General features: G+C 40.9%; 1 protein-coding gene across 6 annotated transcripts in view; it reads left to right on the top strand.

Moving 5' to 3' along the window:
• Positions 1 to 16,326, top strand: part of ALMS1 (ALMS1 centrosome and basal body associated protein) — a 110,473-nt gene that overhangs the window by 79,081 nt on the left and 15,066 nt on the right. For 4 of the 6 annotated variants that reach the window (XM_051974256.1, XM_051974261.1, XM_051974257.1 and 1 more), the window contains 3 exons: positions 3,703 to 3,828; positions 6,126 to 6,293; positions 9,933 to 10,942. In XM_051974256.1, the coding sequence (XP_051830216.1) occupies positions 3,703 to 3,828; positions 6,126 to 6,293; positions 9,933 to 10,942 (1,304 nt within the window). The remainder of the gene's footprint in view (positions 1 to 3,702; positions 3,829 to 6,125; positions 6,294 to 9,932; positions 10,943 to 16,326) is intronic. The other 2 variants (XM_051974259.1, XM_051974258.1) reach the window with 2 other exon arrangements.

Genomic DNA, 16,326 nt, shown 5'->3' with positions numbered 1-16,326 from the left:
TGCTTGTGTAGCTGTAAAAATAAATATTTTTTTTTACTATAATAGAAAGTCAAGTAAGAATTTCATTTAAAATGTGTTGTCAACAACAGTGGCAAATAAAAATTAAAATATATTTAGATCACCTTCAAAATTGCTAATAAAAGCCAACAGATGAGAAACAATATCATTAAAAACATAAGAAAAAAAGGAAAGAAATGGAAGTTCTAAAGAGAAAACTTCTCAAACTATAGTTAAACCTCAGGGATATAAGAATTAATACTTTAACAAATAAATGATATTTTTCATTGAATATTTTAATAGTTGAAAAATATACAGAAGATTAAAAAATTTCACTTCCTCTAGTTCAGTAATAAGCAAATTTTAGTAGGCACGTCAAATATATTAATAAATGTAAATGGGCTGAATTTTCCCATTCAAGAATAAGAGTTGTAGAATAGTTCAGAGAGTTCAAACAATAATTCAGACAGTTCAAAATGAAAACACGTTATTTTTCTTATAGGAAACATAGTTAATATAAAAGAAAAGATATACCTAGATCTAAATTAACAAATTGCTCTATGGGATGCTGCTGCATTAAAAAAAAAAAAGTTAGAAATGAGTAGTTTTAGTGTCCAACAGAGTAAAATTCAAATTAGAAATCATTTAAGGAGATAGATGAGGCTTTTAGTTAGTAGCTAGAATAAAAGGGAATAACTAATTTTTGATAAATTCTAAGTTTATATGTCCCAGATAACTTGGCAGTTAAACTTATTGAAGGAAATCAGCAATACAAGCAACAGACATTATAGTAGAGTATATCAACATTCTATTAACAGAATATGACAAAAAATACAAAAATTCATAGTAATTAAATCACAATTTTTTCCTGCTTAGTCAGTATGTTAGAATTAGAATACAGGCACACACTGGAAAGAAAGAGTACAATAAGAGAAGCAGGGAATGCACATTCTTATCAGGTACACTTAGAACTTTCACAGTAATTTAAAGCATAATATAGAGAAGCCTATATAAATTCAAAAAGGCAGAAATTATACAGGCTATCTTTTTTCAGACTTTTTATAAGTGTTTTAGATAATTTATTATATTATTTTCTTTATTACTGATATTTAAAGTTACATTTTTATTTTGTGCAATTTTGTCACTATGCCATCAATTCCATTATATTGTATTGATAACTTTATATGCCTTCTATTGTTACATTATGGTTTGCTTTTCTAACCTAGGTGTTAAAGAGAGCAATTTTAATTTCTTTGTAATTGTATGATAACTTCAGAGTTATAAAATCCTAGTCTGAGCTTTTCTTATTTTACTTTTGTTGGTCCAGTTATTTTATTTACCAGTTGGACTTCATTCTTCTCACCCCACCTCTATTCCCCTCAATATGGATTCTAATATTCAGTTGTTTTAGTGATATAGACATATTTGAGGATATTATCCATTACTTAATGATAATGGGGTGAGAAAATATTGAAAATCTGAAATGCCAAAAAACCTTCTACTTTGCTAGTGACAAATGGTGCATTAAAATATCTATATATCCATCATAATTGGGGAATAGACTGATCTGGCTGGTTACTTAAGTATTTGGATTAAAAGGAAGTTACCATATATACTATATGGGTATTGTAACTTATCAGTAATTTAATTTAAAACATACACACAAATACACACACAGTATAATCTGAATGCTAAGTGCACATCCTGATATTGTTTGATGACTAAGGAAGCATTCCAGAGTCTTGTGTTTCTTCATGGTCATTAATATAAGCAGCAGTTATCATGGTGTCATTGATTGTGTATATGGAAGAATTAAAAGTGTTTTTCAATGACAGAAACTCAAGTCTTCAGGAAAGTATGGAAGAGCTGAAATCAAATCGCTTCTCTTGCACTGAATGCCATTTATAGAAGGTTCATAAAAAAGATTTATTTTTAGAATGCTATAAAATGGGACTTAATTGTACTTCTTCCCCTTGTTTAGCATTGTTATCAGTAGATGACATTCTTATCAAATTTGTAAATAGTACAAACCTGGAAGAGATAATCAATAACCATTAATTAATTAAACATGAATGATAAATAAATAAATAAAATGAATAATAATAGATTGTGAGGTATTTTTTGCTAATGCAAATTTTACTGCACTGAATTTTAAAGCTCTTTGTCATGTTAATATGTTTGAATAATTTTCTTTTACATATTTCTACTTGAAAAAATCAGTACTTTTCATTTCTTCTTTTGAGTATTACCCATTCATATTCCTTAGCCATTTTTTTTTAAAGAAATGGATATTATTGCTAAAATTCATTTCAATTTCTGGATTTTAATAGTTTGACTTTTATTAATTTTATTAATTATATTTTTAGCAAAGATTTTTCTTCTGATGGGTTTCCTTTTTCCTTTTGATTCTTTTTGTTGTGTAAATACCCTTCAATTTTATATAATCTTGTCCATCTGTTTTATCTGCTTTAATTTATCTGTTTAATAGTAAAAGTTTTCCACTTCTCCATAAATGCCACAGATCTACCATTTAATTATTTTCTAATTTATAGATGAGCTATAAATATTTGTATCATTTTCTGTATTTTCCCTGGATCTTTTCTTTTCAATACCATATATGCTGTGAGTCATAGAACACAACAAATTCCAAAGGACTGAAAATGGAAACCATGTGGAGGGCAATGGAGAAGCACATAGTGGGTGTGAGCTGACATTGACAGATGAGGAACTTCAAAGAGAAATAAAAAGAAAGGATGTTATCTGGAAAGTATATGATAGAAAAAGAAGATAGACTGACTGGCTATCTGATGAGGGGAGAAGACAAAGGGATGGTTCACCTGAATGTCCCACTTGGATTCTTACAGGGTCTAAAGTTGGATGTTAAGTGGACCTCCTATAGTGAGCTTAAGGAGGACACTTGAAAAGAATGTCACAGAGTGGATGGGTTAGAATATGCATTATTGGAAAGAACAGCTAAACTGATGAGATCACAGATCCATTTTAGTATTTTAGATTTATTCCTTTGAAATTATTGTGGAATATGATGTGAAATATAAATCTAATCCCATTGTCCATCTTAATATTCTTCAGTATTTCCAACAGCTTTTATTGAATAATTGATACCTTCTCTGTTTTGTGATATTGGATAGATTGATTGCTAGTTTGTTATGTATTTTTGCTTCTAGTTCTGAATTATCAGATGTGTTCTATTAATATTTTATTTTTTCCTTAGTATGATATAGTTTGGTTGTATGTGATTTTTATAATTATGATAGTGCCAATTTATGTATCAGTGTAAGGTATATTTTTCTAACAATTATTTGAGCCAGAGTCCCCGTGTTATTTCCTGTTTGACAGATAAAGAAATTAGTCTTTAGAGAGTTTAATTGCTTTGCCTCCTCTTAAAGGCTCTGAGTGAGAATCACCATATTTCAGATACTTGAAAAACATGAGAACATGAGCATCTGATATTTTTCATCCTTGTGATCAGAACAAAACCCATCTCTCTGTGTCTTGTCCAATTCTACTTTATTAATTTTTTTTGAGGCATTTGGGGTCAAGTGATTTACACAGGGTTTCACAGCTATTAAATGGGTAAGGTCAGATCTGAAGTTGGGTCGTCTTGACCCTGAAGCTTGTCACCCAGCTCACCCATTTTATATTTTGGTTTTCCTCATTGCCCTATGATGCTTTCCATCCCTACAGCTCAGTTTTCACTGCTGCCTTACAAACCTCCTGGGAGTGCTGAAATGTACTATGTTCCACACTTAACGGAGCCCCTCCAGTATCCTGTCGCCAAATCAGACACCACTCTTGAAAGCACCCACTCAGGTAACATGTGAATCTTTGATTTGTGTTAGTGTCTTATGATAAAGTCTGAAAATTGAAAGTACTTCAGGATTTGTTGTTCACTATTCCTTGTGGAAGCTCATTTTAAAAAACCCCTCACTTTAAATAACTGAATGATCTAGATAATTCTTAGTGGGTCATGTCAGTCTTAGGGTTCTGTTTAGGAATTAAGTACATTTTGCTTCATCCACTTAGTCTTTTTTTTTTTTTAAATAGCTTTTTATTGATAGAACATATGCATGGGTAATTTTTCAACATTGACTCTTGCAAACACTTCTGTTCCAATTTTCCCCTTGCTTCCCTTCACCCCCTCCCCTAGATGGCAGGCAGTCTCATACGTGTTAAAGTATATCTTAAATACAATATATGTGTACATGTTTATACAGTTCTCTTGTTGCACAAGAAACAAATCGGAGTTAGAAAGGTAAAAATAACCTGGGAAGAAAACAAAAATGCAAGCAAACAATAACAGAAAGAGTGTAAATGGTATGTTGTGGTCCACACTCATTTCCCAGTGTTCTTTTGTTGGGTGTAGCTGATCACTGATCAATTGGAATTGAATTGTCATTCACTTATTCTTGTAGGTCCTGTTTTGTTCTTAGCTTACAAACCTTTAGAACTTTTTATCTTTTTTATTTTTTAAATTAGACTTTGTTTTTACTAGACATTGAAATAATCTTTGTTGACTGGGTTCTGTCTCCTAAGTAATTTAACTCTCATGTTGAGAACATGCCATTCGATTTCTGCCCCACTATGTACATGTGGACAAATAAATAAGTGTGCACAAAGTACGAGGGAATTTTTTTGTAGGTGGGACGGTTGAGGCAATAGCAGCTGGTGAGGGTGGGGATGCTGCGGTTTAGGAAAGGCTGCCTGTTTTGGAGGAACTTAGTGAGGTAAGAAGTAATGTTTCTTCCCAGCCCAGAGAATAGATGGAGGGCCATGTGTCAGGAGTGAGCAGTAAGAAGACCATTGTAGTTGGACTCTAGTTATGCAGATCAGTCAGGCAGTAAGCAAGCAGCATGCAAGTGCTTTACTGTTTGTTTAGGCACTGAGAAAGAAGGCAAAATTAGTGTTGTGTCTTCAAGGAACTTGTGTTCTAAAGGGAGACACAACAGGGTCCACAGATGGGTACTCATGGGATGCACAGAGCAATGACCTGAGAGGAAGGCCCAGTTCCCTGGGAGGCATGGAAAGGCCATCTGCCAAAGCTGCATAATGGGACAGTGGGTGTGGAAAAGAAGCCCAAAGTAAGTCCAGGGAGCAGGACCAGTTTAAAGGCATGGGTTGCATTTATATACTTTTTTTTTTTAAATAACTTTTTATTGATAGAATTCATGCCACGATAATTTTTTACAACATTATCCCTTGCATTCACTTCTGTTCCGATTTTTCCCCCTCCCTTCCTCCACCCCCTCCCCCAGATGGCAAGCAGTCCTATACATGTTGAATAGGTTACAGTATATCCTAGATACAATATATGTGTGCAGAACTGAACAGTTTTCTTGTTGCAAAGGGATAAATGAATTCAGAAGGTATAAATGGATTTATATACTTTAAAAGAAAATTAGGTGATATTGAAATTCAAAGCTTCATAACTGAATTCTTTTTATGTTCAACTTTGAATCTAAAACCATTTTTTTTCCTCTCTTGTTTTGTTCATTAAATATATATATATATATAAAACCATATGCAAATGTATACATATAGAATTTGTGTGTATATATATTTATAAATATATATGTTTGTGTATATATATGCATACATGTGGGTGTGTGCATATATTAACAAGAAAAGACCAGAAAAGGGCCACAGCCAAAACTTGAAAAGGAAGTTGTTGGGTCAGCTATCTTGCATGGACTGTGAGAGTATGAATCCTTACATCACAGTTCCTTCAGAAGGCTTTATTTTCACTAGGTGGGAGTATTTCCCATCCTCTAATTATTGTTATTTTAATTACTATATATCTGGTTCCTTTCTTGCTGTTTTGAGATAGTAGATTCTCAGATTCTGCAGGGAATCACTTCCTCATTTTGTTTTATCGTTTATCTGCTCATCTTCCCCCTCCCTCTTTATCTCATTTGGGGAATCTGTTGGTAAGAAATATTAGTGTGTGGAATTCCATGTTAGAAGAAAATTAGCTAGCACTTGGATTTATTTGATTTGTCTTTTTATGATGGACTGTGATTCACATTCAGAAAGTTGCTTCTGAAAGCCAGTGGAGTCCTTGTGGGCCTTATCCCTCACTGTACCTCCCATGTTTCCTTTTCTCTTCCCAGGCTCCAATGATGCCATTGCTCCAGAGTTCCCTCCTGATGCTTTGGGCACAAGGGATGAGAACGTGTGCGACATTGTAACCATTAAGCACAAGGAGGGCATCTACAGCAAAAAGACCGCGAAGTCAGCCTGGACGGAAGAACACAATCCCCCCCCAGAAAAAGCCTCAGGTACGTGTTTCACAGCTTCTCTGGCTTTGGTCTCTCCTGTGCTCCCAGTCCCATGCCATTCTGTTTTGTGCTCTAAATAAAGTCCCTCTTGAACAAGCAGTAATGGGCACTCCAGGTGCCCCGGTTGATTGTTGGACTCTGAGCTGCCCATAGGAGGCACTGCAGTGACATCAGAGATGCAGGGAAAAGGGCAAAGGGCATTGTTTGGTGTCTGAGAATGAGAGCCAGCCTGGCCTGGACACTCCTGTGGTGGAAGTACAAACCCAGTTTGTTTTAGTAGTTTTGTGCAAAACCCTTGAGGTGGTTCTTGATCTCTTTGAGGTGCCCCTAGTGCAGTATGATGGTAGAGCAGCGATTGGCTGTGTGAATTTCAGACACCAGAGTCATCAGAAACGCTGGATTAAGTAAAATTGCCATATGGATTTTAGTTTGCAGATAAGTGATGTGGGGCTGGGAAGCGTTCGGGAGGATCAGATGAGATTAGGCTGTTCCCTTGTCGGTCTGTGCGCCAGTGGCTTGGGAAGGTCCTGGGATTCCTGCCTTGCTGGCAGGTTTCAGAGCGGACTCCTCAAGACCTCACACCTAAGGGTGCTGGACACTGAAAACCAGGCTTAGATGCAACTCACTTATCTACGCGGGAAAAGACAGTGAAAGGGAGGATTTGGTCCGTGGCAGAGGCTAGAAGGAAAACGAGAGGGTCTCGGCTGGCCACGTTTGGACTGGCATCATTGGTGCCAGGATCCAGCAGCAGCAACATAGCATTGTGATCGATGGATAAGCCTGCAGCCAGTCTAGTTTCCAACTAATGGAAGACGTGTCATGGCTGTGGTTGATTGATTCAATGTGTTGGTAATCTTGAAATATGCTTAGTAAACAAGTTATGGGGGTAGACTATGACTCACTGCAAACAGGAGACAAGAAACTTCTTGGAGCCCGAGAGGGGTGGTCTGTGTCTGTGCTTTAGTGTGTAAGAATAGGTGACTTCACAGAGAGGGGTGGTTCCCTCCACAGATGCTGTTACAGATGCCCTTCCTCATCTGACTAGACATAATTTTGGAGTTGCTGTTCATAGTTCTTGTGTGGATAGCCATGTTTACATGGGAGCTCTGTGAGAGCAGAGCCTTAGCATAGAGCTCGGCACATGGTAAACGCTTAATAAATGGATCTTGACTGACGGTGGCCAGAAATACTCATTATCCAGCAGTCAGCCTTTTGCGAATGAGCCTTTCTAAACTTTGATGGGTTTGCCTTTGAGGAAATATATGACCTAGTGTTGGACACCTGTATTTGAAGCCTTTCTGGTGTGGCAGAGTGTGTATTCTGTAAGGCAGAGCCTTTGAGGAGCCCGTGCCTCAAGTGCCAAATGGGGACTCTAATGCAGATCAGTGTGTGTCTAGTCTAACAGCACCGTAAGGATCAGCTTGAACATATTCACTAAAAATATTATCATAAAGGGAAAAAAAAGCATCTCTTCAAATATATATATATAGGGATACATACTAATTTGTATAATATTTATACATTCATCCCATGACATTTGGATTCTGGCAAGTGTGAAAAGTAACAAATTACTCTAGTTTCCACTCCAAAATTTTATCTTTAGTGATTCTGATCTTATTTATTTAATACATAAAACAAAACAAGTAAAGCAGTGCACCACATCAGAACATAGTTTCTGCATGAGCAAGGTTAGTATCTTATACAGGCAGCCCTCAAGGTAGCTTCAGCATTTACTTCGTGAATTTCCTTCTGCAAAAACCCAAGATGCAAGGATTACTGGGGGAGAATATCTGTGACTGTGTCTGGATGGTTATGAGACAAAGAGGAAGGGTCCCCCAAAGAGTGTATGGTCTGTAATTCTTTAGTTACTGAAACTTTTTTAAAAATTTATTTTCAAAATACGTGCAAAGGTAGTTTTCAACATTCACCTTTGCAAATTTTGCAAAAGCTCGGGTTCTAAGATTTTCTTCCTCTCTTCCCTGCCACTCCTTCCCCTCAACAGCAAGTCACCCAATATAGGTTAAACATGTGCAAATCCTCTATACATATTTCCACATTTATCATGCTGCACAATAAAAATCAGATCAAAAAGGGAAAAAAAATGAGAAAGGAAAAAGCAAGCAAATAACAAAAAAAGGTGAAAATACTACACTGTGATCCACATTCAGTCCCCACAATGCTTTCTGATGCAGATAGCTCTCTCCATCACAAGACCATTGGAACTTATCTGAATCATCTCATTGTTGAAAAGATCAAAATTGATCATCATGTATTCTTGCTGTTACTGTGTGCAATGTTCTCTTATTTCTACTCACTTCACTCACCATCAGTTCTTGTAAGTCTCTCTAAGCCTTTCTGAAATCATCCTGCTGGTCATTTCTTATAGAACAATAATATCCCATAACCTTCAGAAACTGTAACTTGTTCAGCCATTCTCCAAATGATGGTCATCCATTCAGTTTCCAGTTCCTAGACATTACAAAAAGATTGCTACAAACAAGTTTGCACATATGGCTCCCTTTGCCTCTTTTATGGTCTCTTTGGGATGTAGGCGCAATAGAAACACTGTTGGATCAAAAGGTATGTGCAGTTTGATAGCCTTTTGGGCATATGCACTGAAAGTTTTAATAGCATTTAATTGTTTATAAACAATTTATGTGTATATACTTAAGGTAGTAAATAAGTAAATGAATAAAAGTGAAACGTCAAGTTGTCCAAGATTTGGTAAAAGTAAGCATTGACTAGCTGTTTCATGTAATACTATAATGCCATTAAAAACAATAAGTGTGAAGACTTTGGAGGCAGTGTTTCCCCTCTGAGTCTGTTTCTCTGTCTATAAAGTGACTGTACTACCACTTGTAGTCTTTCCCTTGCCAGGTTGCTGTGAGGTTCATGTACTGAGATCATGTACGCAGAGTGTTCACTACCTCGGTGCCAGGCGCTATGCTAAGCCCCTGGGAGAGAAACAGGAAAAAAGATAGTCCCGCCTTTGAGAAACTTTGCAAGCTGATAGAGGAAATCTGTACATAAGAAGCTGAAAGGGGGGAAGATGGGATGGAGGCCATCCAGCTGGAGGGGTCCCAGGGCAGCGGGCCTGGCAGTGAGGAGGAGTGAGCACTGTGCTCCTGTGATCCTACAGGCTGATGAGTTCCTGAGGGCCTGGTGCAGAAGTCCAAAGAACACGTTTTTACATATAGAAAACAACATTTTGCCTACAAACATCGCATTAATCATTCTGGTTTCTCACTCTTTGGCTCTTGGGGTAATCAGAGGACCTTTGAATTTTTAAGTAAGAATTTTTCTCAGCCATCATCCAGGATAATGAACTCATTTTGTAGAGGAGAGACCAAAGGTCTGGGCTGACTCAGCCAGGCTCCCACAGGTAGGGGCTGGTAGAACTTCTGAATTGAGTAGTGTGAATTTGCCATAGATGTGGAGTCACAGGGTTAGAGTTGATTTTTGTACAGACAGATTAAATCATGTTGTGAAACCCTGAAGAATCTGTTATTTTTTTCACCTTTTGACATTGGTTTTTCTTTGTCTGCAGAGGTGAAGAGGCATATGATTGATATCTATGAGGAAATCACTTTTTTTGGGGGGGAAGTCTTTCAAAACTAATTATTCTCCTTTTCTTTCCAGAATCTAAAAATCATTTGGAACTTGAAAACACGACCCACTCTGTGTTCAAATCGGCCCAGTTTTACTTTCACCATCCAGTGCACCATCAGCATGACCATGACTTCTCCTGCTGTGAGCCCTGGGGAAGGGGAACTTGCAGGGCTCATTCCAGAAGAGATTTCTTCCCTTACACAGACAAAGACTCTAGTTTCTGTCCACCTTATGAAACCTCTGCGGAGGAGCACAGATTCTTGCCCTTACGGACTGATGTGGATTACAGCAGGGTAGAGAGGTACCGCTGGAACGTCACGGGCAACCAAGCACCAGGGGCCCGGCAGAGGCCCGAGGAGAACCTCCAAGGTGGCAGTAAAGTGAGCGCTGCCAGAGAGACCGCTCCACGAGCCCTTGAGCACAGCCGGTCTCTGAATGAGCTCTGGAACAGGTTTCAGGAACGACAGAAGCAGCATAAACCTCCCGAATCCCGCTCCTCAGATGACTTGTCCTTGGTTGAGCGCCTCGATCGCCTGGCGAAGATCCTTCAGAAGCCCATGATGCTCTCTCTGCAGGCTTCCAAGTCTGCCCGAGATGATCACAAAGGGGAGAGTGCACGGCAGCAGCCGAGGAGGAAGCACCAGCCAAAGAAGAGAGACCCAAGTGACAAATCCAGGTCCCCGTCCCAGTCTTCCTTTAGACTGTTGGGGGGTGACCCTGTGATGCCCACTCTTGCCCAACAGCCCGGGCTGGATTCTGTAAGCTTGATCTCTTCGGATTCCAGGCCCTCCCCTGAGCCTGCCGAGCCTGCATCGGATTCGGACGTGAGTGTCCAGACTGACGGGGACATGGGTCCCCTCCGAGAGGTGAGCAGCGACGTGTCCTTCGCTGGCCCTGCCCGGACAGTCCAGACACAAACGTATGAGGTACCTAAGCGGCAGCAGAAGCCCTTGTCCGAGAGGCAGAGAGAGGGCAGTAGGAAAGTAGCCAAGTGGAAGAAAACGCCCCCAGCTCCTCAGGTCAGAAGGAGAGTCCTGCAGGTACATGGGCCCTGGGACTGAGACAGCAGGAAGGAATTCAGGGTCCCTCGGAGGCAGCCTGGTTAGAAACCTAGGCTACGGCTTTCAAGCACCCCCAGCTGCAAGTGCCTTCCCTCCGGGTCCCCTCCTTATTATCTCAATGTCCACGCATGTGTACACATGGACATATTTATATAGAGACAGATGGTTCCTTTTGATCCTTGTTTTTCTAATGGAGACTCTACATGCTTTTGATTCATTGAGAGATCAAGAGATATTTATGTCATGTCCTTTGGGTCACTTGAGTTCCCTTGGGTGCTCCAAGGTTTGCAAAGCTGGTGCAGGAAAATTTGCTACATTTTATATATTATTCCTCATATAGGACCCATCTAACAAATAGAATATATTTTTCAAGAGGTTTTTTAGAGGCAAGGTATCATTTGTAATGGTCTCAGTATACTTGGTCTCTCCTTGGATTAGGAAGACATGTTTATAAGCCAGATGGGTAGGATTAGGAAATAAACTGTAGCCATGGAATATGGTATAACTCATTTGTTGTGGATTAGCACCATCTAATTAAGGTAAAAAGCGTACTCTTTGTTTGATCACCCATTTTTGTCCTTATTTTCTTTAGTCTTTGGGCTTCCAGATGTAGAGTATTTGCATATCTCCTAAAAATTTTAAGCCATGGGAAAGATTCTGTGATGATTTTACTGTTTCCTTTGTTCCCACGGATGGACCTGCTTGAATGGGCTGGGCAGGCAGCAGCTGAGGTCTGTCTGGTCTCTTCTCCTGGGACTCTTTATTTGTTCCTTGGGGACTTTGTCACATTTTACCCTAAAGCTCTTTCAGACCTTCTCCATCCTTAGCCAGTGTCACAGAGACAAATATATATTTTCTCATCTTCCTTTCTTCACCTAAAAAAGCTGCTTTTCTAATCACACTCTTCTCTTCTCAAAATTCATTCTTTTTTCTCTTCCTTTTTTACCCAGACGAGGCTTTTTATTTCAACTTGTGTTTTTGATCCCGTAACTACTTCTAATATCCCTCTTCTCACTCTCTTGCTCCATCAGTTAGCTCCTCTTGTCTTCTTTCTTGCCATCTTTATGATTACAGAAATGCTCAGAGCTTTTCCATTGAAGCAAATGTCTTCCCTCAAATCTACCTTTGGGTAGATTCTAACATTCTACTTAAGTCTGTAATATTTTTCTCTGTCTTTCTGTTTGATTTGTCATTAGTGGAGTATTGAAGTTTCCTCTTTAAATGCTTTTCTTTTCAGATCTTTCAGTTAACTCTTCCTTTAGAAATTGAATTATTATACCATTTAATATATTTTTAAAATACTGTTATTGATTCAAGAGAAGCATGGAATATAGGTAGAGAGCTGGCAAGCCACTGGTCCCAGGGGTTCAAACTTCACCTTCCTGACTTTATGCCAGTTCTTCATTCCAAGAAGTAAGTAGAGAACTTAGTTATTATACCTTATCTTGTTTGATCCTTACAATGATAATCATAAGTATTATGAACTTCCTTTTCTAGATGATGTTAAAAGGAAAATTATTTATTTAGGCTTTTGCCTTGTTTAAGAAAGCAAAACTCAGGACAAAGAGAATTAAAAAATTAAAAGTCTATCAAGGAACATATTGGCAGGTTCTTCAAGATGGGTATAGCTTTTATCGGTAACTTGGAATGAGATGAAGACAGTTTGGACAAGTGCACTTCAGTAAAAGGGGATGGGACATTGCATTTTGGTTCCTTGCCAGCTTTAAGAACATAACAGTTTCCAGGATCAGTTACTGCATGATGAATCTGAGTGACGTCCTCCACCCATCCTCCAAGCACGTCCCTGAGTCACCCTAGCTTTCAAAAATAAGGAAATGTGTTAGAAGTGTTAGAAGTAAGATCTGCACCATTTTCCACTGCACTCCTAGTTGAGATTAGATTGTAGATCTGTAGTAGACACAATCAAACATGGTTGTGTGACTTCCCTAGCAGAGGATGAGGATGGTGGCAGTAATGTAGGGGTGGGGCTTGGTAAGGCATAAACAGTGATGGGACAGTGCAAGAGCTTCAGAGGAGAGGACCTTGAAGGGTTGAGCTGGTCAACTAGAGGTCAGGATTGGAGATGGAGAAAAGGACTGCAAAACAATTATTTTGTTCCTTCCCATCTATTTGCTTTCTTGTTCCCTCCAGCTGTTCATCCATAGCTTTTCTTTGCTTATTAAATCTTAAGCCATACTGTCTCTATTGCAAAAATAAGGCCATTTGCAGAAGACATCTATTGCCCCTTGTTCTGCACGGCCTCCTCCCGAGGAGTGTTCTGGAGCCAGCCCTAACCAGCAGGTGGTTAGATTTCAGTGTGGCTGTCAGTCCCTCAACAGGGACTCCTTGTGATGTTCAGACAGCCTGGAGCGCGGGGGTCAGGAGGACGGGGGAGCTCTAGGAGAGCAATCTTCCCTTGGATGGCTTAGAGGTCTGGAGACTGACCGGAAAGCCGGCCTGCAGAGTGCTTCCCAGCCATCGCCTCTTCCGCTCCCCATCCCCAGCCCACACTTGGCCTTTGTGTTTTCCTGTTTATTTTCTGCTGCCTGTGAGCACACCCAGGGTCCCTTAAAAACCTGCCCCTTGCTGACTGCCATTCCCTCATTCTTTCCTGCTCCAAAGCCAGGTTTCAGTAGTGCTTGTGGTCTGTATTTGCTCTGCTCTCCTCCACATTTTTCTAACCCTTTACCATCTGCTTTCCTCATTTACTCCCTTAAAGTGATTCTCTTGCAGGTTATCAGGGATTCCCTACTCCCCAGCTCTGACATTTTCAGTGAGTGACTGTCCTTCCCAACCTGGGCAGTGTTTGCCAGAGTCAGCCTTCTCTTGCTGGCCGCTCTCCTCCCTGAGGACATGCCTCTAGGTGCCAAGAGCCCGTCCTGGATGTCGTTTTGTGTGTGTGTGTGAGAATGTGCATATGTGTACACACAGACACACCCACTGAGTTTCTTAGTGAACATTTCAAGCTGTGGCCAACTCTGTGTTCAACAACAGCTCTTAGGTTCCTGAAGGAAACTGCCTGCTTTTGAGCTTCTTCTTTTTCTCAAGGGTGCCTGTGCCCATAGTTGTGAAGTTGGGCCCGCCTTCTGGGTACCCAGAAAACTTCAGCTGGTTTTGCATCAGCACTACTTTCTTCTCTGAGCGCTGTGTTAGATCTTGGGGATACCAACACAAATGCTAAACAGTCTCTACCATCAGAGAGCTTCCAAGTAGTACAAGTAAGATTTTCCTCATTTTACAGATGGGGCTGGAATTCCAACCCAGGTCTGCTAACTCGGGCCCAGTGTTCCATTTTCCACATTGTCCTGCCTCTATTCTGGTAACAGAAAGGAGGAAACCTTTCTTCTAGACCTTGTGGCCAGGATCACAGCCCACAGCTGTTCTGTGTGGGGGAACTAAAAGCAAAATGAAATCAGCTTTCTGGTGGTTCACTTCTGATGCCATCCTGTTAACAGCGGAAGGCACAGAAGCTTTGTAAATGACTGCCGGACTTGGGCACTCACAATGTCCCTTTCTTATAACTCATGTTCAGGGCTTGTGTGATTATGTACATTTTGTTCCTCTGTTAAATAAGAATAGTTTGGCAGCCAAGTCATTCCTGTCAGGAACTGCCTCCTCTTTAGGGAAGGAGAATGATGGAGGCTCAGGACCCCTTTGGGAGAGACATATCGATCATATCGAGACGTGATTTGAGCTCTTGGGTATTTGGGAGCGAGGCTGGCCTTTCCTTTTCCCTGGCTTTGTTTGTGTGATGCAGAAGGGTGGAGGTCTCGTCCCAGACTCCATCTTGGAGGATGGGGCCCCGTTTCTGATGGTTTCCATCAGCTTAGCCATCTTCTGCCTCCTTCCTGCTCACAGCTATGCAGTGTTGGTGTGAAGGTAGGAGAGTCTGAAAGACTGAATACTAGCAAGAGGTGCCTGATAATGAGATGCAGCCACCATTTTTGCAAGAAGTCTGCTGGGTTTTCCTTCCTGTCCGATTCTCTTACTGAATTTGATGGGAGAGAAGTGTTCTGATGCGGATTGAGACGCAGTATCACTTTGGTCTGAGGACCAGCTAGAAATCAGAAGCACGTGAATGCTGGAGAAAGTGCTGGGCTTGATAGGCCAGAGTTTTCTGCCGCCTGCCTTTGTCTCCTCTGGCAGAAATCCTCTCTGTGGCTGAGCAGTCAGTTTGTAGTGCAATCAGTTTACCTATTGACCCCATCTTAGGTTTCCAGGTATCTGTACTTGGTTGTTGGTGGCTACCTGTTCTTAAAGTTCCTCCTCTGAACTGTTTCCATAGAACAAATGCTATGCTGGAGAGGAAAGGAAACCCTGGTTCTGCCCACTGTCCCTCTTCCCAACTCTAGACCTGTTCTCTGGCTGTCCTCCAGGAATGCTTTCCCTCCTTGTCCCCCCTCCTGACTTTCCTGACTTCCTTTAAGTCCCAGCTAACATCCCCCCCTCTACAAGAAGCTTTTCCCAGTCTCCCCTTCATTCTAGTGCCTTCCCTCTATGTGTGTTCCCATCTCAGCTGGATAGATGTTTGTCCATAGTTGTTTGCCTATTATCTCAGACTGGGCGTCTCCTTTGGTTTACCCAGCTTTTTGCCCAGCACCTGGAACCATAGAAGGTTTTAAGAAAAGTTCATCTCCTGCCTATGTAGGCAGCTTGGGAAGTATTTAGTCACAGTTGTGCAGAGGGGGTTTATGAGTTAGACTTAAGTAGTTACAGTGCTGGCTGAAGTTCCCCCTTTGGGGTGCAGGGGAGTGGTGGGAAAGGAAGGGCCCGGAGGTGCAGGTGGAGGATGCGGCCCGTCAGGAAGGAAGCTCGGAGTATTTGATCCCGTGCTTATCTTTGCTCTGTTAGTGACCAGATGGAACCCAAGGCATGTGCTCACTGATGAGAACTCCCTCCGAGACCTGAGTATTTGGGTGGGGAAGGTGGGCTTCAGACTTCTGAGAGATGATCCTTCCACCTCCAGCTCCTTGGACTGTTTCCATTCAGTAACCCAGTCCTAAATTAGCTGACATGTCTCTGTCAGGGCACTGCTCTTCATGCTTCCCATACGCCTCCAGTCGTGTGTAATCTCTGATGGAAATTCTCGCTGGGGCTTTCCAAAACGTGAATGTGGCCGTTCTTCCCGGCCCAGGACTTCTGGGAGAGCCTTTAGTGAGAGAGGAGCTGTGGACCCAGGCCCTGCTACAGCTTCTTCACACTGGGCATGGCAGATGGTCCTGAGGGCACCTGAGGGAAGCAGTTCCCTTTGTTCCCTGGGTATGGTCAGGCCTGCCATGGTCACGGGGCGTGGGGTGACGAGCGTGAGGCTCTGGGCTTGCTTTCTCTGCCCAGCGGCTAAGATACATGACTGGATACCATGA

Source organism: Antechinus flavipes, chromosome 2 (assembly GCF_016432865.1).
Source record: "Antechinus flavipes isolate AdamAnt ecotype Samford, QLD, Australia chromosome 2, AdamAnt_v2, whole genome shotgun sequence".
Classification (NCBI taxonomy): Eukaryota; Metazoa; Chordata; class Mammalia; order Dasyuromorphia; family Dasyuridae; genus Antechinus; species Antechinus flavipes.
Note: the sequence above shows the minus strand (reverse complement) of the source record. Positions and strands in the feature narration are given on the sequence as shown.